The 23,236-nt window shown below is 45.5% G+C and overlaps 2 protein-coding genes across 2 annotated transcripts in view; one reads left to right on the forward strand and one right to left on the reverse strand.

Moving 5' to 3' along the window:
- The window catches only part of LOC141107885 (coiled-coil alpha-helical rod protein 1-like), a 57,688-nt gene extending 54,275 nt beyond the window's left edge, over window positions 1-3,413 (reverse strand). The window contains exon 1 of the mRNA XM_073598926.1: window positions 3,259-3,413. The gene's annotated coding sequence lies outside the window, so the exon portion shown is untranslated. The remainder of the gene's footprint in view (window positions 1-3,258) is intronic.
- Window positions 106-16,497, forward strand: TCF19 (transcription factor 19). The gene is made up of 3 exons (XM_073598928.1): window positions 106-811; window positions 9,157-9,730; window positions 14,471-16,497. Exons 1-3 carry the CDS (start codon window positions 526-528, stop codon window positions 14,691-14,693), a joined length of 1,083 nt encoding a protein of 360 aa, XP_073455029.1. The 5' UTR covers window positions 106-525; the 3' UTR covers window positions 14,694-16,497.
- Window positions 16,498-23,236: the final 6,739 nt, after the last annotated feature.

The raw sequence follows: 23,236 nt of genomic DNA on the forward strand, positions 1-23,236 counted from the left end.
CGCCAGCTACTTGCACAGGGTTAGCGTGTGAGTGGGCGGGGTTACGACGAGGAGGCGTGTGCTTGGTTGGTAAAACGCGCCAAATTTCAAAGGCGCGCTTCCTTCCTTCTGATTTCCCGCCGTAGCCGTGGCGCTGGTGAGCTCAGATGTTAGCGGAGGCTCCGTGACCGCAGTGACGTCACGATCGGTGTTGCCTCACCTCCCAGCCTCAGGTGGGGGGGTACTCTGAGGAGGTAGAATACCAAGGGGCTACCTAGGTCAGATCCCGGGTCATAGTCATAAGATTGTGTGACGTCATCACTTATAGAAGCCACACCCACTTTATATTTGGGGTTCAGCATCCAGTCATATGGGGTCAGTGCTCATGTTAGGGTTTTGAGGGTCATAGGTCAGCCTCAGTGACTTGGGCTTCACCAAGGTCAGTGATTACAGGAAGCCCCCCCCTTTTAAGGGTTTGGGGGTGACAGCAGTTATTGGGGGAAGGTTTATTATAAGAGGGGGGAGGATCAGGGTCACCCAGCCGTCATGGTGGGGTCAGAGGCTGCCATGTCCCAAGTCCAGCCATGCTTCCAGCTGCTGCGGATGGGTTCAGACCTGGGTGCAGCTCCGGCCTCCAGTTCACAAAGCGCACCTTCCCAAGACCTCTACACCTTCCTACCTGACTCCCCGCGCTGCGTCTACCGGCTGGGAGCCCGCCACGACCTGTGTGACGTTCCCTTACCAGGCAAAGCGCGTGTCCAGGCGGAGATCCACGCCGAACGAGAGCCCAGCGGAGAATGGCGGGTCAACCTGCAGAGCTGCACCAGTACTGGTGATTATCTTCATGTCTCTGTCTGTCTTGGCACCTCTTCTGCACCCATTTCCTGTGTTGTCCATTCATTGCCTGTTCTAACTCTTATGTTATCTGTTTTGAAATCTTTGGAACGTAAGCAGCGCCTTTATCCACAGTGACCAATCAGAATTTGTTTACTTTCTTGATGTATATCTAAAGCCAGATCCTTCCCTTTTTTTTTTTTTTTTTTTTTTTTTTTCTTGGACAGTGGGGTAAAACCGCTGTCGGTTTTATTGTGGTGATCTGTGTCTCATTAGGGAGATGTTCCTTCAGTTCGTGTCCTGTTGACCAAGAAAAGGTAAACTAACATTGTATGCCCATGCTGTACTTACCTCAATGAGTGGTGAGCTGTCTGGGGCTTTGAAACCCCCTTCTTTTCCCCCTCCTTACTGCAGTGTGTCAGGACAGATCAGATTGATTCTCTGTGCCTGCGCTGACCAGTCTGAATTGCTCTGATCCATCCTGGAAGCCCTACAGGAAGAAGGGCAAAGATTTCAAATCCCTGGATCACTACACTGGTGGTGTGGGCACTGACAGCTCTTCACCCATGGAGGTAAGTACGTACAGTGGGGGGGGGGGGGTGGCTAATGTTGTGCCGTGTTAGTTTGACCTCTTCAGTCTTTCCTTCACTTCTTGTTCTGTTGACAGAAAAATTAAAAGGTAAACAAATGCTGTTCACCATTAAACTCCCAGTCCCCACTATACTAAGGTACCTATAGCACGGGCAATCCGATCCGGTTTGCCTGTCAGTTTTTCAGGCGGACCTTCTGGGACCCTCAAGTATCATCTTTGGAGTGGCCACCATCCGATCCTCTCCACCAATGACAGTTGGATGGGGACCTATTCCCCATCTGTTGATCGGATGGAAATGGACATGCAGTCAATTTCCATCTGATAGACGAGAATGGGCTGTGTCCGCTCTGCATAGTGGAGCGGACACAGACCTGTCATCCGTCTGCTCAGCGGGGATCATTGGAGGGATCCCCCTTCACGGAGGTGCCCGTGTGAAAGGGGGCCTTACTTAATGAGCTGTCAGTGCCCACACAGCTGGTGTAAACGTCTGGGGATTTTAAATCCCAGCTCTTTGTCCTGCAGGGCTTACAGGATGGATCAGAACAATTCTGACTGGTCAGCGCCAGCACAGAGAATTGCTCTGATCCATCCTGGAAGCACTGCAGCAAGAAGGGGAAAAAGTTTCAAATCCCCAGACAGCTACACTGGTTGCATGGGCACTGACAGCTCATCACCCACAGGGGGGGGGGGTCAGTTTTTTACCATTTAATTTTTTATGAAAAGGTGAACTAACTCTTTAAAGCAGTATCAAACCCAAAAGGTAACCTCTTCGCATCGAGCGCATGCAAATATGTGGACTTTAGGCGACCGGGCCTTGGCACAGAGCGGCCGCATATGTGCGGCGATAGAGCTGTGCCGAGAGCACGCGCTCCCAGCACAGTTACCCGCGGCTAACTGAAATTTTCCTTTTGCTTTCGGATCATGTGACCAATCATGACGGTCACATGACCATAAGCCTCCACCTCCTGCAGCATTCTAAAGCCCTTAAGGGCCGGCAGGCGCCGGCTCTGGGAGGTTAAGATGGAACTAAACCTGTAAAAACTGCAGTCAGCTCTTTATTGCAGAAGAGACGTGCTATGTCTGACACCTACTGGTCTTCTTTTGAATGTACACTGAGCTTCACATGCACAGCTCGGCAAACATTCCCTGCACACTCTGGCTCTATCAGAACGATTGGCTTCTGTGCGCATGCACAGGATTAAATCCGTTCCCCACCGGCCAATCAAGAAGTTGACTAACCTGGCACCCGGGAGTAGCCAGAGAGGATGACACTTGCTGGAAGGTGGAATTGTGTATTTTCCTTTTTCATCTCCCTTGGCTGTGAAGGATAAGAGGGCATAGTTCCTCTTTAACACTGATTTTGAAGAGTTTATCCAAATTGGGGGGGATGTTGCTATAACTGTCTGAAAAGTGTTAAATGGATTTGGCTTTAATTTGTTAAGTCAATCTAAACCCTCCTTCCAGACGGAGCATTATGCTGTAAAAAGGTGTCTCCATTGCTCTATACAGTGGAGACACCCTAAGACCGTAAGTGTTACTGGCTTAATCCCCAGCTGAAAATAAAAGGAGAGGCTAAAAAAGGAAAACAAATGCAGCCACGACATTTAAAGTTATTGTAAAGGATTAAATGCTATTAAAACAAACAAAAAAAAAAACATGTTATACTTCCCTGCTCTGTGCAATGGTTTTTGCAGTGCAGCCCCAATCGTCCTCCTCTGGGGTTACCCTGCTGGTGCGCCTAGCCCCCACCAAAGCAAGCTGGTTGCTATGGGGGCACCCTCGCAGTCTTGCTCCGTGTGTACATAGTGTGGCACTTTTTACAATTAAAAAAAAGAAAAAGGAGTTAGACTTACCGGTAACTTTCTAGGAGTCTTCCAGGATAGCCTCTGAAAGACAGGGCTCCACCCTCCGACAGGAAATGCATTCACCCCAACACTTAAAGGCAGTCCTCTAGGCCTCCTCCAGCTTCCACAAAAACTGCCGGAACGCCCTGAAAGACACAATACACTGGCATAACGTCAGTACACACACCCTACACCAGTTATAAAACACTGGGTGTGAAACCAGGCTGTCCTGGAAGAATACTAGAAAAAGTATTACTGGTATATCTAACACTGTTTTTTTTTTTTTTTTTTTTTTTTTTTTTCCCCTTTTCGTCTTCCAGGATAGCCTCTGAGATAAGCAAGAAACTTACCCTGCTAGGGCGGGACCATTGCCTGGAGGACCTTTCGCCCAAATGCCTGCTCCTTATCAGAAAACAGGTCCAGGCGATAATGCTTTGTGAACGTGGAGTAGCTGAACCATGTTGCTGCTCTGCAGATATCCTCCGGAGTGGCACCGCCCTGTCTGCCCATGATGCTGACACATCCCTGGTTGAATGTGCTTTAACTAGGGTCGCTTACCTCCCTGCCAAACCGTAGGCTTCAGGGATTGTCATTCTAATCCATTTGGCAATGGAGGATTTTGACAGTTTACATCCCTTGCATGCCCCTGCAAAGTTTACAAATAAGGATTCTGACTTTCTGAAGACCTTGCTGACCTCAAGATAATCCAAAATGCTTCTCCTAACCTCTAGTAAATTAAAACGTACTTCCTCATCGACTTCTGAGGTGGAATAAAATGTTGGCAGGATAATGTCCTGCGTTCTGTGAAACAAGGAGGCTACTTTGGGGAGAAACCTAGGGTCTGTTTTGAGCACAACCCTAACCTCCAAAATTAACAAACGTCTCTTGAATTGAGAGCACCTGCAACTCACTCACCCTTCTGGCTGAAGTGACTATCAAAAATACTGCCTTTTAGGACCACCCACTTTAATCTCTGATTTTCTCCAGGGTTTCAAAGGGACTTCCTGTAAGCGCCCTGAGTACCAAGGACAGATCCCAGGTGGGACAGGCCCGAACACTCACTGCCCTGGACCTGGAGAGGGCCTTGAAGAAGCTCTTTACAAATCGATCTTGCTGCAGGGAGACCTGAAGAAATACCGGTTGGGGTGTTGATGGAGGCCTAATTCTACTCCCGCCTGGAAAAAAAATCCAGGGCTGCCGGAATTCCCGGTTGTTCCTGTCCCTGTTCTACTAACCAGGAATTTAATCTTCTCCAAACCTTGGTATAAATGGCCCTGGTCACCGACTTGCGGCAGTCTAGAAGGGTCTTTATCACTATTTTGAGAACCCCCCTAAGCCCTTCACAGCTGTTCCTCAGATACCATGCTGTTAGTCTGAGGGTTTCTAACTGAGGGTGGTGAATAGGTCCATGTGTGACAAGATCCTCCCTCACTGGGAAAGGAACCGGCGAGTCTCTTTAGGCTGGTGAACCAGGCTCTCCTCAGCCAAAATTAAGCTATCGGAGTGAGATCTGTTCTCTTGCTCAAAAACTTCTGGAGAACTGCAGCGACAAGTCTTATTGAACTGCCATGTATTGGAAAAGGCATCTATCCCCTGGCTCGATCCAGCGAATGTAGGGAGAAGAAATGGGCAGCCTGCTTATTGCTCTTTAAGGTGAAAAGGTCCACCTCCGCCCGGCCCCAAGTCCCCACAATCTCTTCTAACCTCCCAGATTGAGTGACCATTCGTCTTGTCTTACTCGCTGGCGGCTGAGAAAATCCGCTAGAGAATTCTGAGTCCCTTTTTAAGTGGATGGCAGTCAATGAAGCCAGGTTTAGTTTGGCCCAACCAAAAACTTTGCCTGCTATCAATTGTAAAGCGGGGCTCCTGGTCCCTCCTATTTGTTTATATTTGCCACCGCTGCCGCATTGTTGGGCCCCCACCTGAAGGTGCTGCCCCCTTATTCGTGACTTGAAGGTCTCTAGAGCTTTTTGAATTGCCCACAGCTCCCTCTGATTCAAGGTCCATCTGGCTTCCACTGTAGACAAAGTTCCCTGAGCCAAACCTTTGTCCAATTGGGCACCCCAGCCGAAAACTGGAATTTTTTTGTCACCACAAGGGCTGTTGGCCTAGACCACAACAGACCCCTGTCTAGATTGACTGGCTTGCTGCCACCACAGCGCCCTCTTGACTCTGGCCGGTAGGGGCAATGGTTGATGCAACCTATGCTAGTCGCCGTCCCAACAGCTGGTGAAACCCTGACCAGGGGACTGCTGGGAAACAGGTTGTCATTAAACCCATTACCCTCATGACTTCTCTGATCTGGGCTTCCTGATTGGTCTGAAGATGTGCCACCACCTGACCCATCTTCTTGATCTTCTCCAAAGGGAGAAAGCGCTTTCTGTTGAGAATATCTTGTACCCCAAATACTACACCTCCCTGAGTTGGAACTTGTCCAGGTTGATGAGCCAACCAAGGGACCGCAGAAAGTCATGTTCTTTCTGCAAATCCTGCTCCAGTTGCTGATAGGATTGGGCAACACAGGGGATCACTGTAATGCCCTTGACATGCAGCGAGGCTAAGGCTTCTGCCATGACCTTCGTGAAAATCCTCAGAGAAGATGCTAGTCCGAATGGCAGTGCCCGGAACTGAAAAGAAAGAACCTCTGAATTCACTCTGACCGCCAGTCTGAGAAATTTCTGAAAATCTCGATTTATCGGGACATGCAGGTATGCATCTGAGATCGATCGTTGCCATATAGCAATCTGGAAACGGGAGACTTGTGAATATGGACTCTATCCTGAAGCGTTTGTATTTGAGAAATCTGTTTAGAGGACGGAGATTGAGGATTAGCCTGAACTTGCCTGATGGTTTTCTGACCACACATACGTGGGAATAAACTCCCTGGCAGTGTCCTCCTTGAGGCACCTGCATGAGGACTTTTTGATCTACCAGCTCCCCTAACAGCAAACCTTGAGCCCCTGCTTTTTCCCAAACGCGTGGTGACAACTGTGAGGGGAGGGGGGAATTGAACTGAATTCCAATTTGTAGCCATTCTTCATCTCTAATATAAACGGGCTTGAAGTTGCCACGGTCCATTGTGACACAGGAGGTCTGAGGAGGTTTGAATAAGATTCCTCCTCTTTGCCCCTTGTGACCTGTTCAGTGTTTTTTGTGGCAGCCATCTCTCTCCTTTTGGGCCTACTGTCGGGCCTCAAAAAAACGTTTGCCCTCTGCTTTCTTCCTCCTTTTCTGGGAATGCTTTTTTCTTGTCCTGGGTTCGCTCCAGTGATTCCTGGAGACCAGATGCAAAGAGGTGGTCACCTGAAAAAGGTAATCCACAAAGTTTATGCTTGGGTGCTGCGTCACCCATCCAAGCCTTCAACCACATGGCCCTTCTTGCGGAGTTCACTAGTGCTGCTGACCTGGCTGTCAGTTTCACTGATTCTGCTGAGGCATCCGCTAAGAAGCAATCTGCCTTAAACAATAATGGAAAAGATTTAAGCAGTTGCTGCCAGGACGTGCCTGCCATGGCTGACTTAAGCCCAATGGAATAAGCATCCCAAGCCCTTCTTGGCAGCATGTCCCCCCCCCCCCTTTTTTTTTTTTTTTTTTTTTTTTTTTTTTCCCATCCATGGGGTCCTTGGAGGCCAAATCGGTCTTTTTAGAAACATTGGCCAGCGGTGCCTCCAACTTTGGCATCTTGTTCCAAGGATGGGCCGCATCCTTTTCAAAAGGGAACCTTCGTTAAAGGCTGCCTGAAAAGGGTCGGTCTCCTTTCAGGGTACTCCCAGCAAGATTGACTCCACCAGAGATTTGTGCACAGGGAATACATGAGGTCATGTTTTGAAAGTTGTACCGACTCCTCTCTAATTTTCAAAGTGTTGTAGAGCGCTTTGAGCAAGTCCCCTACATTGTCCAGTGACTACCTGGACTCCCTGGAAGGATCCTCCTCTCCCTCTAAACAGAGTCCGCCTGAGAGGAGGTGAGTGACCTGGGTTCCCTCTCCTTATTCTCACGACTAGGCTCTGACAGAAGGCATGCTGGCTGCCCTGGATAGGGACATAGAGGGACTCGGCATCCTATTCACCACCCCCTTAAAAGAACGTGAAAGCAATCTCATGCTTAACATACGAAAGGATCTTATGACACGCAGTTACAGAATCGTCCCTGACCAGACTGACACATTCCGGGCAAAGGGGCTTTTTTTAATTGGTGCTCAACTTTGCTGCACACATGGCACATATTCTGGGAGCCTGCATCTGGGCTTTAACCTAAAAGCCATAAACTAAGACCATTGCCCAGAAGTGTCTGCTCCAGACCCTCACCACCACTGTGTTTGGGGTCTATCAGAAAAGTCTCTTAAACCCCCCCCCCCCCTCTGTCACCTGTGGTTCCACACCCAGGGACTAGGGAAAGTAAGGATCCCCCCAGAATAAGCCATGGGAACCCTCCCCACGCTTACCTGGGAGGTGCCAGTGCCTGAGGAACTGGAGTCTACTGCCTGTCCTGTAGCAATGCTCTCCATTGGTCCTTTGTGTAGCCCACAGCCTCCGTTGGGTCTGCACTGGCTCCCGGATGCCTGTATCGTCTGCCTGCCATGCCAAAGAGACCAGAACCTTGTCTCCGGGTGCCCTCTGATGTCGCTCCACTGGAAACCGCTTCACTTCCTGAACCGGCTTGGAGCGCAGTAACCCTGCCCCTGCTGCACGCACTTCCTCCTACTGAACCCGGAACTCCCGAATGACCAGCATCTTTTCCCCAATCGTGCCAGAAGCCTCAGGATGGAGAGCTCTGTCTGCCCGAATTAAACCTCACAGACGGGCGCTGAGGACCCGCGATCCTTGCTGATGGAATTGGGTGCAAGCCTGGCCAGGTAAGCCCTTGTAGCTTGGCTGATATTGTAGCTTACCAGTGCCATGCAGCAGTGTGGCGCGGACAGTGACAAAATTCAGGGGCCCTGCTCTCCCCGAGCTTAAGGTGGCAGTTGGACGCGCAGTCCTGCTCCTCCCTGACAGGACGGAGGGGTGTGAAGGCTGAGAAGGTACTCCAGGGACTCCTACAGGATGGCCCTGAGACATGGAGCTCCCCCTAAGGTTCCTACATGCTGCCTTCCCTTCTTGCAGGATATGCAAAAAACGGAGGACAGCCTTTAAGTGTTGGGGTGAACATGGTTCCTGTCTCGGAGAGAGGAGCCCTATCTCTGAGGCTGTCCTGGGAGGCGTTTATGCATGTGGAGGTGCCGCATAAAAATTCTGTGTACTTGGGTGTAACTTTAATTTCTTACAGTTTAAAAATTTTTTTTTTTTCTTTTCCTCACATAGGGACCCCTATGTGACCCCCCCCCTAATAAGCTGCAGTATATTTTTGCTTTAACAGGAAGGGGGATTTTTTTTTTTCGTGTGTGCTGTCCAGGGAACAAATGTCACCATTGGAGTATTTCTCCTCCTATTCCTGTTCTTTGGCAACCCAGAATTTTAGATTTACCACATCTTAATGACATGAACAACTAGAGAGGGTGGAATGGCAGGTCTAAAAACTGCACATGATTAACTACCTCCTTCTGTTTTCAAAATTAGCAATTGGCCGCTCAGGGTCAAGCACTGCACCCTGGAAGGACAGGAAAATGGTCACATGTCCCCTCCTTCCCCATATCTTAAAATACTGTTTTTTACTTGGCGCTTCCAAAGACAGAGTAGGGGTGATGAAGACAAAGGTGAGTATCTGTAGGGGGGTTGTTAGTAATTCCCCATTAAAAGAACCTGTCCTTTTTGCCCTGATTGCTCTTTCATACTGGTTAACACCACAAGCTGTATCTATTTCTACGCTTTATCTATGTTCAGGGAGCATCTGAGCAACTAAGAACCTGTTTAGATCTAGCCTTATGCAATTTGACCTAGACACATGTATTTTTTTTTTTTTTATTAGGAATTTACATCAATGAGGTTCACCTCCAGCGGGGACAGCAGGTAGAACTGGCAGATGGAGACCTTCTGCGCTTCCAGGAAAGGCCCTCTGCACCCTCCTCTCCATCTCATTCTCCAGACACTTACTTCCTGTTCCAGCAGGTTCGTGTGCGGCCTTTGGACTTTTCAGCCATCACGTCACCCCGTGCTCGGACAACGTTTCCCGTATTCACACCGGTCTTGGGCACGAGACGTTTGGGTGGGGATCGTGGAGGATCTCCTCACTACACAACTGGAGCCACAGTCATCCTGAACTCCATCGGCAGCATCAGTAAGATGAAGCGGGAGAGGATGCACAGCGGAGGTCTGATAGGAGGAACAGTAGAGCTGGCCAAACCAGCCACTCCAGACCTTCCTCTCCCTTCCCGCACTGGTATAGAAAGGAGGCGCAGCCGCAGGAAAGCCCAGCATAAGGTTCTGTGTGAGCTGGAGGAAGATGAGGAGGATAGACAGGCGGAGGAAGGAAAGCGGAAAAGAAAGCGGGGAAGGCGGAAGGAAGATGAGAAGCGAGCTGCCCAACCAATGGAATTTGAAAGGTGGGATAATAAGTTTAGCATATTAAAATGTATCTGTAGCCAAAATTCACCAGTTGTCACCACAGCAGTAAGTGAGAGAAACAGGGCATACCTGGTAACAACTGGTGTGTCTGTTATCCTGTGTCGGTACTACATGTTCAATGCACGCAAGAAAAATTATGCAAATTTTTCAAAATGTGACTTTATGCCAAATATTCGCATCTGTGCATTGTAGTGTACTATAGTTTAGGTATGTTGCTGCGCACTAGATGTGTATTCGGATGCAATTAAAATTAAAAATTAATGACAACGCACATATAAAATGCATTTAAACATGTGGTGCGAGCAAGTTCCAAAAAAGTTATTTGTCTTTTAAAAATTCTATAGTGCTTTCTCTTCATTCTCTTGAGAAACCTTTAAAGCAGAACTAAACCAATTAATTTAACATAGTTAACATTAATGCATAGAATGCATTAAGATAAAAAAAAAAACACCTGCCTTTACAACTCCTTTAAGGACCCATTCACACTGGGGGCTAATTGTAGAAAATTTCACCCAGGATTCACTTTTTCTTGAGTCCAATTATAAAGCTCCGTGAATCTTGGACGAAAAATTTTATAAATGGACCCTATGCTTGCGGTTAACCCCTTGGTGCTGGCCGCATGCAAATATGCGATCTCTCTATGCTTGCCGCAGAGGGGCTGCATATTTGTGTAAATTGCTGCACATGACGGAGGCTCTTTACCACGTGATCGCTGTGTCCAATCACAAGTTTACACGAAGACCGGTAACTTATCAGCTGCTTTTCCTCACCCACTGATCCTGTGAGAATCCGGAAACAGTGAGTCAGTTTTTAACCCCTTCTTTACTGGGTAGAACACACTCTGATTGCCCTGGAATAAAGTGCGCCCATCACAGCTGCCATCTGTGCAGCCTATTGATGTACCCGTAACAGCAAGAAATGAGATGGGCAATCAGTGCATCAGGATTGATCAATTTTCAATGATACGTACTATAGCTTGTAGACTCTCTAAGGCTACTTTCACACTGCAGCGGGGGGGGCATTAGCGGTAAAGCGGTGTTAAAGCTATTACTACTGTAATAGTGGTGCTTTTCGGCCACTAGCGGGGCGGTTTTAATCCCCCGCTAGCAGCCGAGGAAAGGGTTAAAAGTGCAGCTGCCGAATCGCTTTTACAGGCGCTTCGGTAGTGGTGCCCATTGATTCCAATGGCAGAGACGGTGTATACATCGCTCCCGCACCGTCCAAAAGATGCTGCTTGCAGGACTTATTCTAACGTTCTGAAAGTGTTTTTCAGGTGCTATTTTTAGCCCTAAAGCACCTGAAAAACTCCAGTGTGAAAGGGGTCTAACTGTCAAACAGACTAAATAATGTATACTGACTTGGGTTGTTTTTTTTTTTTTTTTTTACCAAAGCAATGTAGAGGTATGCATTTTGGCCTAAATTTATGAAGAAAAATTACTTATTTGCAAAAGTTTAATATGGCACTTAAAAAAAAAAAAAAATTTTTTTTTTTTTCTTTTCACTTGCATCACAAAACAAAAAACCCTGTGGCGATTAACTACCACCAAAAGAAAGCTCTATTTGTCTCAAAGAAATGATAACTTTTGGGTAATGTTGCATGACTGAGTAATTGTCATTCAAAGTGAGAGCGCTGAAAGCTGAAAAATTGGCCTGGGCAGGAAGGGGGTAAAAGTGCCCAGTATTGAAGTGGTTAAAGAAAATATTGTGCATGTCTGCTAAAATTTGAAGTTCATGGTTTGCCTGGTCAAAACCACAACACACGTAGATGTGCAAAATACTGCAGCACATAGTTGCATAGTTACATAGTAGGTGAGGTCAAAAAAAGACATCCACCTTTTTACGTTTTTACTTTCAATACATTTTAAGTACTAAACAGCATAAAAGGACTGTTTGTAATTGCCAAGAAGGTGTTGGACAGCTGGAACATATCTGCCATGGATGTGATCACATCCTAGCATATTAATAAACAAAACTTGTAGCCTGCAAGTTAGAGTAGGTATCAATGAGCCAGGTAACTTTGCACCTTTTACGTTTTCAAAGACCAAAACCTACACAGAGGAAGCTTTGAGTCTCCGCTTTTTATTGCACTTTTAGGCCTCATACACATGGATGTTTTAAAAAACAGGCTGTGAAGCAAGTACAGACGCCAGGAAAAAACGGCGTTAACACGATTTTATCCGTTTTGCATTGGCGTCAATAGCCGCACTAGCTTTTGGCCGCGTTTCTCTGCCTATATTCAAAATCAATGGTTACCAATGGGAGCCCATTGATTTGAAGTCGCACCAAGATGATCCGACTTGTGGTGTGACTTGTGCCGAGAATCTTGCCCCCCACCCCAAAGCACATGTCCCCATGTTGATGGGGACAAGGGCCTCTTCCTGACAACCCTTGTTGTTGGTTGTTGGGGTCTGCGGGCAGGGGGCTTATCGGAACTTGGAAGCCCCCTTTTAACAAGAGAGGGGGGGGCCGGGGGCCCACCCCACCCTAGGTCAGTGATGCCGAACCTTGGCACCCCAGATGTTTTGGAACTACATTTCCTATGATGCTCAACTACACTGCAGAGTGCATGAGTATCATGGGAAATGTAGTTCCAAGACATCTGGGGTGCCAAGGTTCACCATTACTGCCCTAGGTGAATGGGGTGTCAGGCCTCTGTGAGGATCCATTACTGGATTGTGAACCTGCTGGGGAGTCTACAAGGAGCTGTCCTGAGGTACATCCAGCTTGATTAGTGTTTGTGGAGTTCGCTACCGGGGACCCTGCACCTGATCCATCCTACCACCTTCTGTATTCAGCACCGGATTCAGATCCTTTAGGATCACAAGCTCTTCTGACTCACTGTAGTAAGACATGTGTGTCCATCCCAGCTGGTAAGAGTATCCATCTTCTTATCCCTGAAGAGTTATTTAAAGTGACTACAGACAACCTGTTTCCTTCTCCGCTGTTTTGGTGTCACCCTAACAGGAAGAGGCATATCTTGTCTACTTTTACACTTTCTGTGGACTTTGTTTTGCATGACCCATTGTAGTTTTACTCGCTTCTGGATTTTTGCACTCTGTGCTTTGCACACCCTATTAATAATAATAATATTATTGTCACATTGTGCAGTCACCTAATATTGTGATTTTGAGCATATGTATTGGCATTTGCACTTCCTTTTTATTATTGCATTGTCAGTGTGCAGTCACTCAACATTGTGTTTTGAACATATGTATTGGCATTTGCACTACATTTATAGCGCTACACTATTTTTACACCATTCCTGTTTGACTTTCTTAGTGTTAGCAGCTTTTTGCACTTTTTATTTTTTTATTTTAGCGTGGTGTTCCCCCCATTTAAAAAAATTATTCATTTTAACCCCTTGCCGACCGACTCTATATACGTTGGAAGAAGGGCACATACAGGCATATTACGTTAAGATGCGGCATTGTGGGTGCGCGCCGCAAGCTCCTTGAGTGTGATTGCGGGTCCCGCGGACTCTATGTCCGTGGGGATACCCGCAATCGTCTCACGGAGAGGAAGAACGGGGAAATGCTGATGTAAACAAGCATTTCCCCGTTCTGCCTAGTGACAGGACACTGATCAATAGCTCCCTGTGATCGGGAGCGGTAATCAGTGTTGTCACACGTAGCCACGCCCCCCCTCACTCCCTCCCTAGGACACACTTAACCACTAGGGGGCGCTGCAGGGGTTAACTCTTTCACTGCCAATCACATGTAGCATACGTATTGGTCTAAACTGAGAGAAAAAAATGTTTTATATATTTTTTGGGGGGGATATTTATTAAAGCAAAAAGTAAAAAAAAAATTTAGTGTTTTTTTTTTTTTTTTTTTAATTTTTTTGCTTTAATAAATATCCCCCCAAAAATATATAAAACATTTTTTTTTTTTTTTTCTCAGTTTAGACCGATACGTATTCTACATATTTTTGAAAAAAGTGTTTATAGCACAAAAAATAAAAACCGCAGAGGTGATCAAATACCACCAAAAGAAAGCTTTGTGGGGAAATAAGGACGTCACTTTTGTTCGGGAGCCGCGTCGCACGACCGCGCAATTGTCAGTTAAAGCGACGCAGTGCCGAATCGCAAACGCTCTGGTCTTTGGGCAGCCAGATGGTCTGGGGCTAAAGTGGTTAAATAGAAAACTATCTTTAGATTTTTACTCCAAAAGCGTTTCATTAAAAAAAAATGTTTTTACTTTTATCAAATTATATTTTTCCCCTCCACACCCTGGTTCCGTACTTAAAGAAAGAAAAATGTATTTCAGCGAATAAATACATTGGGTGTTGTATGGTTTATCTGTGTGATGGAAACATGCTGTGGAATACCATGGTGTCTTTAATGCAATGATATATTTTAATTGCATTATTTTCTGTTGTGTTGGGACCCTTTCACACGGGCTTTCAGATCTGGTCCGCCTGTCAGTTTTTCAGGCGGACCTGATGGGACGCTCCATTCAGCCTTATGGAGCGGCAGATGTCAGCGGTGACATGTCTGCCGATATTCGATCCAGACTGATGGAAACCCTATTTTTCATCCGATCTCCATAGAGGACAGCGGATCTCTGCACAGTAAGAGCGGATCGATCCCTGCTGAGCAAAGCGGAGTCCGTACACAGACAAGCCCGTGTGAAAGGATCCTTGGTCAACTTTTCCTGTTGCCTTGTGTTTTTATATATGCTAACTTGTCGTGTTTTTTTTTTTTTTTTTTTTTGCCCTAGAAAGCCGCGTGGTCGTCCCAGAAAGAATCCAACCCCTCCTCTGGTGACATCGCAGACCGTGTCCAGTGCAGAACCCTGTGCCTCGCGCTCCTGCTGCCTCCCACAGGAAGACACAGTCAGCTGGGTGCAGTGTGACCACTGTGACTCCTGGTATCACGTGGTGTGCATTGGACGCAGTTTAACCTCCCTGCAGGATATAGACTTTCACTGTGGTTGCACGTGACCAGACTTCTGTCTTATTCTTCTTATGTCTTGGCTTTTAATCTATTTTTATAAATCCTCCTTCTGTCCACCGGTGCAGCCTTTTACAGCTTTAGTACAAACCATGTTACAACGTTTTAGTCTCAACGGTTTGAGCACAAGCCCATTGCATTCTCTAAAGGCCTGTAAGAGCTGTCTGTGGGTTTTAAAGAGGATGTCCTGGAAGCTGTTGTACTTTATCCACTTTTGCAACCATCACCTTAATTTTTCCACTAATGAGCCAAGGTTATGTAAAGTCTGGGTCTTTATCGGAGTTCAGCTGCTGCGTCATTATTGCAATGGTCCTCTAGTTAGTTCTGTATACATGACAAAACCTAACCCAATGTTTGCAGCAGTTGTGAATTCAGAGCCTAGTCCAGACCTTACATGTAGCCTTTAATCCCCCTTGGAAATAGTGTTCAATAGCCTTAAAATGTATTTCCGCTTTTGCAATCATATTTGAGAAATCCCCACTTTTGTGTTTTCACACAGCATACCTAAAAATATATTTTTAAAATGTTTCTTACCTCTTTTTAGTAGTTTTTTTGAAGCAGACCTTTGAGCACTACAATGCAGATCACAGACCTAAGATTTGTAACCCTTTGTTACGACAGACCATGTTCAGATCTAGTTTACAACTCCTAATGAGATCTGTCAGCACAGTTCAGACAGTATTAGCTTTGGTAAAGCATAACTCCCCACCCTTTTTCTTAACAACATTACATACAAGAGGAAGTTTCTGCCTTTTCATTAAAAAGCAAGTAAAACATAAGCAGAATTTGTAAACCTTTTTAAAGTGTATCCAAACACAAGAATAAAAATTGATTGTATTGCACAGCTTACTGGTTGTTGGATGTGGTGGCTGCATTTAGTTTTCTTTTTGCACTTAATTTTCCCCCCTATTTTATTTTAACCTGCTAATCCTGGCTTTAGCGCCCTTCCTTCCTAGGGTGACCACAGTACTGAGCAGCATTGTCACCTGCAGAAAGAGTGAGTGAGCGTGTGTGTTAGGACTCTTAACGCCTCCCTCTCTTCTACCTAACCAGAGGAGGTGTCTTATAGTCTACGGAGATACCAGGAAACAATGCTTACTGATAATGGTCCAGAGGCACCAGAAGCCATCGGCTAACCAGAATAACTTTTTTTTTTTTGTTCGTGCTTCAGATACTTTCAATGGTATATTTAACAGACCAAAATGTAGCAAATAAGATAATTTTATTGTTGGGGCTTTCATACCCTTTAAGTTATGTTTTTGTGAATGGGAACCTGTAACAAATTGACATACACTATATTACCAAAAGTAATGGGACGCCTGCCTTTACACGCACACGAACTATAATGGCATCCTAGTCTTAGTCCGTAGAGTTCAATATTGAGTTGGCCCACCTTTTGCATCTATAACAGCTTCAATTCTTCTAGGAAGGCTGTCCACAATGTGTAGGAGTGTGTCCTATGCAAATGTTTTACCGTTCTTCCAGAAGTGCATTTGTGAGGTCAGGCACTGATGATGGACAAGAAGGCCTGGCTCGCAGCATCTGGTTGAGGTCAAGACTCTGTGCAGGCCAGTCAAGTTCCTCCACCCCAAACTCGCTCATCCATGTCTTTTATGGGCCTTGTTTGTGCACTGCAATGTTGGAACAGGAAGGGACCATCCCCAAACTGTTCCCACAAAGTTTGGAGCATGAAATTTTCCAAAATGTCTTTGGTATGCTGAAACCTTAAGAGTTCCCTTCACTGGAACTAAGGGGCCAAGTCCAGCACTTGAAAAACAACCCCAAACCATAATCCCCCCCCCCCCTCCACCAAATGATTTGGACCAGTGCACAAAACAAGGTCCATAAAAACATGGATGAGTGAGTTTGGGGTCCTGACCTCAACCTGATAGAACATCTTTGGGATGAATTGGAGCCGAGCCTGTGAGCCAGGCCTTCTCGGCCAACGTCAGTGCCTGACCTCACAAATGCGCTTCTGGAAGAATGGTCAAACATTCAACAGTACTCTTGGCAATCTAGTGTAGGTGCTATCCCGATTTGCTGCAAATGTGGAAATACACTTTAAAGGACAACTGTCGTGGGATTATTATGGAGGCTGCCATTGCTGATCTCTGCTTTTGATTTGGAAAGAGTATAGAGCTAAAGCATTCCAACACTTCTCTGAAACATATAAAATGCTCGGTCCAGGTCTGATATTGGAAGCCAAACACACACAGGTAACTGCCAGGAGGACAGCAATGGCAGCTTCCATGTTTCTTACATGATGTGGGTGCTTTGTCGCCAAATGGCCCGTTTTGTAAGTGTGTATTGAACCTTTCCTGGACAACCTCTTTAAAAGGGCCAGTTCACCCAAATTTGATTTATTGTGGAGAATTTAAATAGCCCATTGTTTTTTTTTTTTTTTTTTTTTTACGATCTCTCAGGGACTCCTTGGTACGTTCTTTGCACCTAAATTCTCAACTCTGCTTGACTTTTATGGCCAGTCTCTCTGGATATTTTTCATTTAGCTAAATTTAAGTACTTTAATGAAAAGGCTAAATGCTATTTTAAAGGAAGTTGTGAAATTGCTATTGAAACGAAAGAACCTTTTTGCGCCTTGAAGTGGAAGATCGGTTCAGATCAGAACCTTTTTCTTGTATGGAGGAAATTAACAAAGGGAAATATGTCAGTTTTGTGATGTAAATGCATTTTCTGTACGCCAATTAACATTGGTGTAAGACGAGTTCTATGCCGTGTTGCACCGGCCATGCCAAATTTAAGTGCTATGCGAGTTTATAAATGACTGGTCACATGTGCCAAAATGACTTTTGCCAATGTTCTAATTTAAAACTGTTCTAAAATATATATACCATTACCTGAGTGGTGTAAATACTGTATTGAACATGACTTTAGTGCAAAAATATGGTGCATGTGACTCTGGCACGCCAGTATGCATTACATTGGCATATGCCAAATTTATTGGACACAGGAAGTGCAGATTATGCAGGAAGAATTAATTTTTTTTTTTTTGGCCTTCATCTAAGGGCAGCCACAAACTCTGTATTTTTTTTTTTTTCTTGGTGCAAGTTTTGGCTTTGCAGGGCTTTAATTGGGCAATGTGGCAGGGAAATATTAGCTCTGAAAGCTGGTGGGATGATTAAAGCTGGTAGTGCACTCAACTAACTGAAAAAGCTATTTTAAATTAACACTGTAAGGATGTTGCTGTACCCCCCCCCCCCCCCCTCAATACCCTGCATTATTTAACCTGTTACATGGCCTGAATCTAGGGCTTCTTATGTGTACAGACCCCATACTCACCTTAACAGATTACTGCACTAATCTACATATGAGCCTTTATTATTGATTTTTGTTTTTATTATTTTACAGCCTCCTTAGAATGGCACTAAACAGCAACAACGTGTCTTACAATTGAATACATTTCTTCACAATGCAGCTTGTTGTCCAGAGAATTCACAGAGTACCTTTTGGCGATGTCTTGCTGTATCTAGGATTAATAAGACTCTTTTAAAAGTAGAATTCTTATCCAAACACTGAGCTTTTAAATATGACTGAAAAGGGCATCTTTTTTTTTTTTTTTTTTTTCTCCTTTCCAGTGTTTTGGTGTCCCTGCATCCTTAGGCCTCATGCACACTGGACATTTTTACAGCTGCTGCAGCCAGAAGACTCCCCCAGCATGTTATCCGATGTGTCCATGCACACATAGGCTTTTATTGGCATTTTCCCCCTCATCTTCCAGGACATCTACTTGAGAGATGTTTGGCTCTGCCCTCTACAGCGAACACAAATTAGAAACAATTTAAAAGGCCCCTCTCCTCCTGACTCTCAGTTGTTTGTGTTTTCCAGACCCTCCAGGAGCACACCATAATGTTTGTTTTATATAGGTCTGGTAACTGGTTGGTGGACCCCCTTTCGGTTGGTGATATCCAGGACTGGTTGTGGCCGTGTCTGGGGTGTTTTTCTATGTTTATAAACCAAGAAGGGCCAGCCTCTAGCTGTGTGGAGAGGCATCTTCCTCGCGTTGGGTGTACCAAAATGGCATCGGAGGACTTCCGGTGATGCGGCAAGATGACGCCGGAACCAAAAGTGACATGACGCACTTCCTGGACACCGTTTTCTTAAAGGATCTCAGCATGATACAATGCAGGGGACTCGTTGCTTTGTAAACAGTCTGACAAACGCAGGGCAGACTAGTTTAGCAGTGCAGCGGCGGTCAGTGGAGTCTCACCAGCCAGCTTACATTCTCCTCTATGGAGTCAGAGGACAGGACCGAGGGATGTAGCACCTGTTCGAGTTGAGCCAGTGGCGGCATCCGGGTCCAATACTGCCCCCAAGGTAAGCCCTTATCTGTGGAGAAAGAGAGCTTCTACAGCAGGGGGGGGTCTGTAAAAGCCTTTTTTTTATGGTTTTTGTTTTGTTTTTTTTTTCTAGGTTGACAAACTGTAAAGAAAAAAATGTGGGGACTGTAGAGCCAGGCTTTCTGATAGTTATCAAGCTATTTTGGGAGGTTTGTATTCCATCAAAGGCAGGTTCTGGGTCTACTGCCTCTTTAAAGGAGTTAATGACTTCTATGACAAAGGTAGTGGCCTCTTTTCGGTCCTTTAACGACAGCCGGGCTAGGTCCTTCCACTTCTAAGCCTGGGACTCGGGAGCCGGGAGCCTTTAGTCTCAGCTAGATCTCTACCTCTTAGTGTCAAAGACCGTTAGTTTACAAAATGTTTCTGACCTGGAAGAAGGTGAGAATCTGGTATCTACGTCTGAGGAGTCTGCATCAGAGGTTGAGGATACTGGTAGCTCAGCTAGGTATCTTTTTCCAGTTGAAGATATTGACAAACTATTAAGGTCAATATATACTGCTGAACAGATCGAGATACCTCAGCAAGCCCAGTCTGTTCAGGATAAAGTGTACAGAGGTCTACAAGGACGGAGATCTAGGTCTTTTCCTGTACGTCATTCTCAAGGATATGATTCTTTCTGAGTGGAAAGAACCTGAAAGAAGGTTGTTCCAGGCTAGAGGACATAAGAGAAGGTTTCCCTTTTCAGAACAAAGTTAATTTTAAGACCAATAGGCAAAGAAGAAGTTGTCATTTTAACAAAAAAAAGGGGGGCCACTCTGCTCCTTCAGGCCCTACCAAAAATCCCCAGTGATGCCAGAGCGGGGGTAGAAGGCAGAGATTACCAGCAATCCTTTTATCCTCCAAATGATAGCAAGAGGTTACAGGTTGAAATTCAAAAACCCCCTCACCCCAGAGGTTTTTTCTTAACCATCGACCGAGGGACCAAGAGAGGGCAGGCCATGGTGAATCTTATGGAGGGGGTTATTTCTCCCGTTCCAGAAGATAAAAAATTCAGAGGATTTTATTCTTGCGTCTCTGGTAAGAAAGGCTTCCGGCGGTTTTCGGATGGTCCTCAATTTTAAGCGTCCTGAACAGATTCATTGTCTACAGACGACTCCGGATGGAAAACATTTATTCTGTAAGGAATCTGTTATTACCAGGAGTGTTCATGGTAACCCTGGATCTTCAGGACGTTTGCCTTCATGTATCAATTTGCCAGAATCCTCAAAAGTTTATCAGATCTGCAGTTCTCATGGAGAACGGTCCAAGTTGGTGGCAGTTCAGAGCCCTTCCTTTTGGTCTCATGGCAGCACCAAGGATTTTCATGAAAATCATGGCCGAAGTCGTGGCCTATTTTTGAATACAGAGGGTATCGATCGTTCCATATTTAGATGATTTTTTGGTCTTTGCTGGAGAGAAAGAGAGAGCCTTGTTCAGGATCTGCAATTGGTCTTGCGGACCTTTCAGAAATTGGGGTGGAAGGTCAATCCGCAAAAGTCTGTCTGGTTCCCTCCCAGAGCATGCCATTTTTGGGTTACACAGTTGCCTAAAAGATTTTTCTTCCAGAAGATTTTTTTTTTTAAAGATTCTTCTCTTCGTGCAGAACTTCAGGTTGCTCCCACAGGCCTCCTTTTGTCAGATCATGCAGTTATTGGGCTTAATTGCTGCAGCCATTCCGGGGGTGCCATGGGCCCAATTGCACTCCAGGCCCCTTCAGGCGTTTCTTCTGCATCATTGGGATCGCAGAAAAAGTTCTTTGAATCAGCTTGTACAGCTTCCAAGAGAGGATTTTCTCAATCTGTCCTGGTGGGAGCGGCGGGAACATCTACAGGGAGGGAAGGACTGGGCACAGCATTTCCCAATGAAAATTACTACAGATGCCAGTCTGTGGGGCTGGGGCATCAGTGGGACAGCGAATGTTCTGGCGAACTATCTGAGCAGAGTAAACATCAGTGCTAGCAGTTTGGGACTGAATCAAGACACGTTCCAGGAGATTGTAGGGTGTTCCCAGAGTGGATCTTTTTGCATCCAGTCTTGACAAGAAACTAACGGCTTTCTTCTCGCTGGAAAGACAGTCATTAGGGACAGATGCGCTCTCCTTCCCGTGGGATTTCACTCTGGCTTATGCCTTCCCTCCATTTCCCCTCTTACCGCTGGTAATTCGGAAGATTGTTCAGGACCAAGCAGAAGTTATCCTGATTGCCCCTTGGTGGCCCAGGAGGAGTTGGTTCTTCTCGCTGAGAGCTCTCAATGGAACCCCCCTGGCCCCTTCTCTGTCAGGGGCCAGTGCTCCATCCAAGCCCTCAGACCTTCTATTTGACGGCCTGGAGGCTGAGCGGCGCATCCTACAGCTAAGAGAGTGTTCAGAGAGGGTTATTGCGACTATCCTGGACAGCTGTAAGTTAGTCACAAGAAAGATCTATAGGAAAGTTTGGAAAACTTTTTGTTTCCTGGGAGAAAACGGGAATAGATTTTTTTTTTTTTTTTTTTTTTTTTTTTTCTACTCCTTATATATTGGATTTTTTAGAGGGGTGGAGAAAGGACTTTCTATCGGTGCCCTTGGGGTTCAGGTTGCTGCCCTATCTTTGTTTGCAGAAAAGACTAGCTGATGACTCTTTGATCAGGAGGTTCCTTTCAGACAGATCTAGACGTACACCTAGGGCTGTTAAACAGATTCCTCCCTGGGATCTGTTAGTATTAAAAGCTCTGACTAGGGCTCCTTTTGAGCCTTTGCATGAGGCTTTTCTGAAATTTATTTCCTTAAAGATTACCTTTCTTTTGGCTGGAATGTTGGGGAGAAGAATTTCTGATCTAGAGTCCCTTTCCTGAGGATTTTAAAGGACAGGGTAGTGATTAGGCCCAATCCTTTGTATTTACCCAAAGTTTCTTCCAGCTTTCACAGGTCCCATGAAGTAATTCTTCTTAGTTTTTGTTCCTCCCCCAAGAATGCTTTAGAGAAAAGATTTAGTTTTTTTGGACATGAAAAGATGCCTTCTGCTTTAGCTAGAAAGGTCTAATGAGTTTAGGAAATCTTCCCAACTTTTAATGTTGGTTAGGGGGACCAAAGTGTCTAGAAGTTCCATTTCCAGATGAAGTAGGGAAGCTATTTGTGAATCTTAGAGTGTCAGGTCCCACCCCTCCTTCCAAAATTAGGGCTCATTCAACGAGATCCATGGCCACATCATAGGCAGAAAGAGCGGGAGCATCATGGGAAGAAATCTCCAAAGCTGCGGTCTGGTCCTCCTCTCATGCATTTTATCAAGCATTATAGAGTCCAGGACCTCTCCTTTTGGTAGGAAAGTGTTTCAGGCTCTCGTCCCTCCCTAAGGTATAGAATCTTGCTTATCCTCTTGTAGCTGTCCTGGAAGATGAGGGAAAACCCCCGTTAGACTTACTGGTAACGGTGTTTCCAGGAGAGTGTCTATATTTCCACCCTATTCTGTATTCACTGGTCTTTGTTTACCTGGTGGTGGTGTTTTAGTGAGTTTGTTATTCCTCTGCCGAGTGCACTTTTGGTGGAAGTTTACTTGATCTTCAAACAACTGAGGGTCATAGGAGAGGGAGGGGGCTTTTAAATTGTTTCTGATTTGTGTTTCCTGTAGAAATCATCTCTCAAATGGCTGTTCTGGAAATATCGTTACCGGTAAGTCTAATGGGGGTTTTCTGGCTGGAAGCAAACCCAGAACCAGTGGGTTTAAAAGAGTTTTTTCAGCTGCAAAAACGATCTAACTCTGAAAAAAGCAGCTGTTCGGCATGTATGAGCATTTTTGAGCCATAAGCTTTTGTGGGGGTATAGTTTTGTTTAAAAAATGCTAATGCGGCAAAACTTGCATTTTTAATGCTGCATTCTACAGCTAAAACTACTGACATTCTTATAACGTCCAGTGTGCATATGAGGCCTTAAAATTGCCTGTATAAACTTGCTCATGAATCTTTGTCTCCCATGTTTTGTTCTTGTAGTTTTTAGTACCACAATTCTTCTACAACATTAGATACCGTATTTATCAGTGTATAAAACGCACCTTCATTTTGAGGGAATTTTCAGGAAAATAAAATTTTAAATAAAGAACTTTGAAGCAAAATAAGGGTCACAGTCTATCAATGCAGCCTGGACCAGTGTTTCTCAACTCCAGTCCTCAAGGCGCCCCAACAGGTCATGTTTTCAGGATTTCCCTCAGATGAAATGTCTGTGGTAATTA

This window comes from Aquarana catesbeiana, linkage group LG09 (assembly GCF_042186555.1).
Source record: "Aquarana catesbeiana isolate 2022-GZ linkage group LG09, ASM4218655v1, whole genome shotgun sequence".
Classification (NCBI taxonomy): Eukaryota; Metazoa; Chordata; class Amphibia; order Anura; family Ranidae; genus Aquarana; species Aquarana catesbeiana.

Bases quoted from the DNA above. Each gene is read 5' to 3' on its own strand.
- TCF19 (XM_073598928.1), top strand. From the start codon at position 526: ATGGTGGGGTCAGAGGCTGCCATGTCCCAAGTCCAGCCATGCTTCCAG. The intron at 812-9,156 runs GTGATTATCTTC...TTTTTTTATTAG, and splicing joins GCAGAGCTGCACCAGTACTG to GAATTTACATCAATGAGGTT. The intron at 9,731-14,470 runs GTGGGATAATAA...TTTTTGCCCTAG, and splicing joins CAACCAATGGAATTTGAAAG to AAAGCCGCGTGGTCGTCCCA.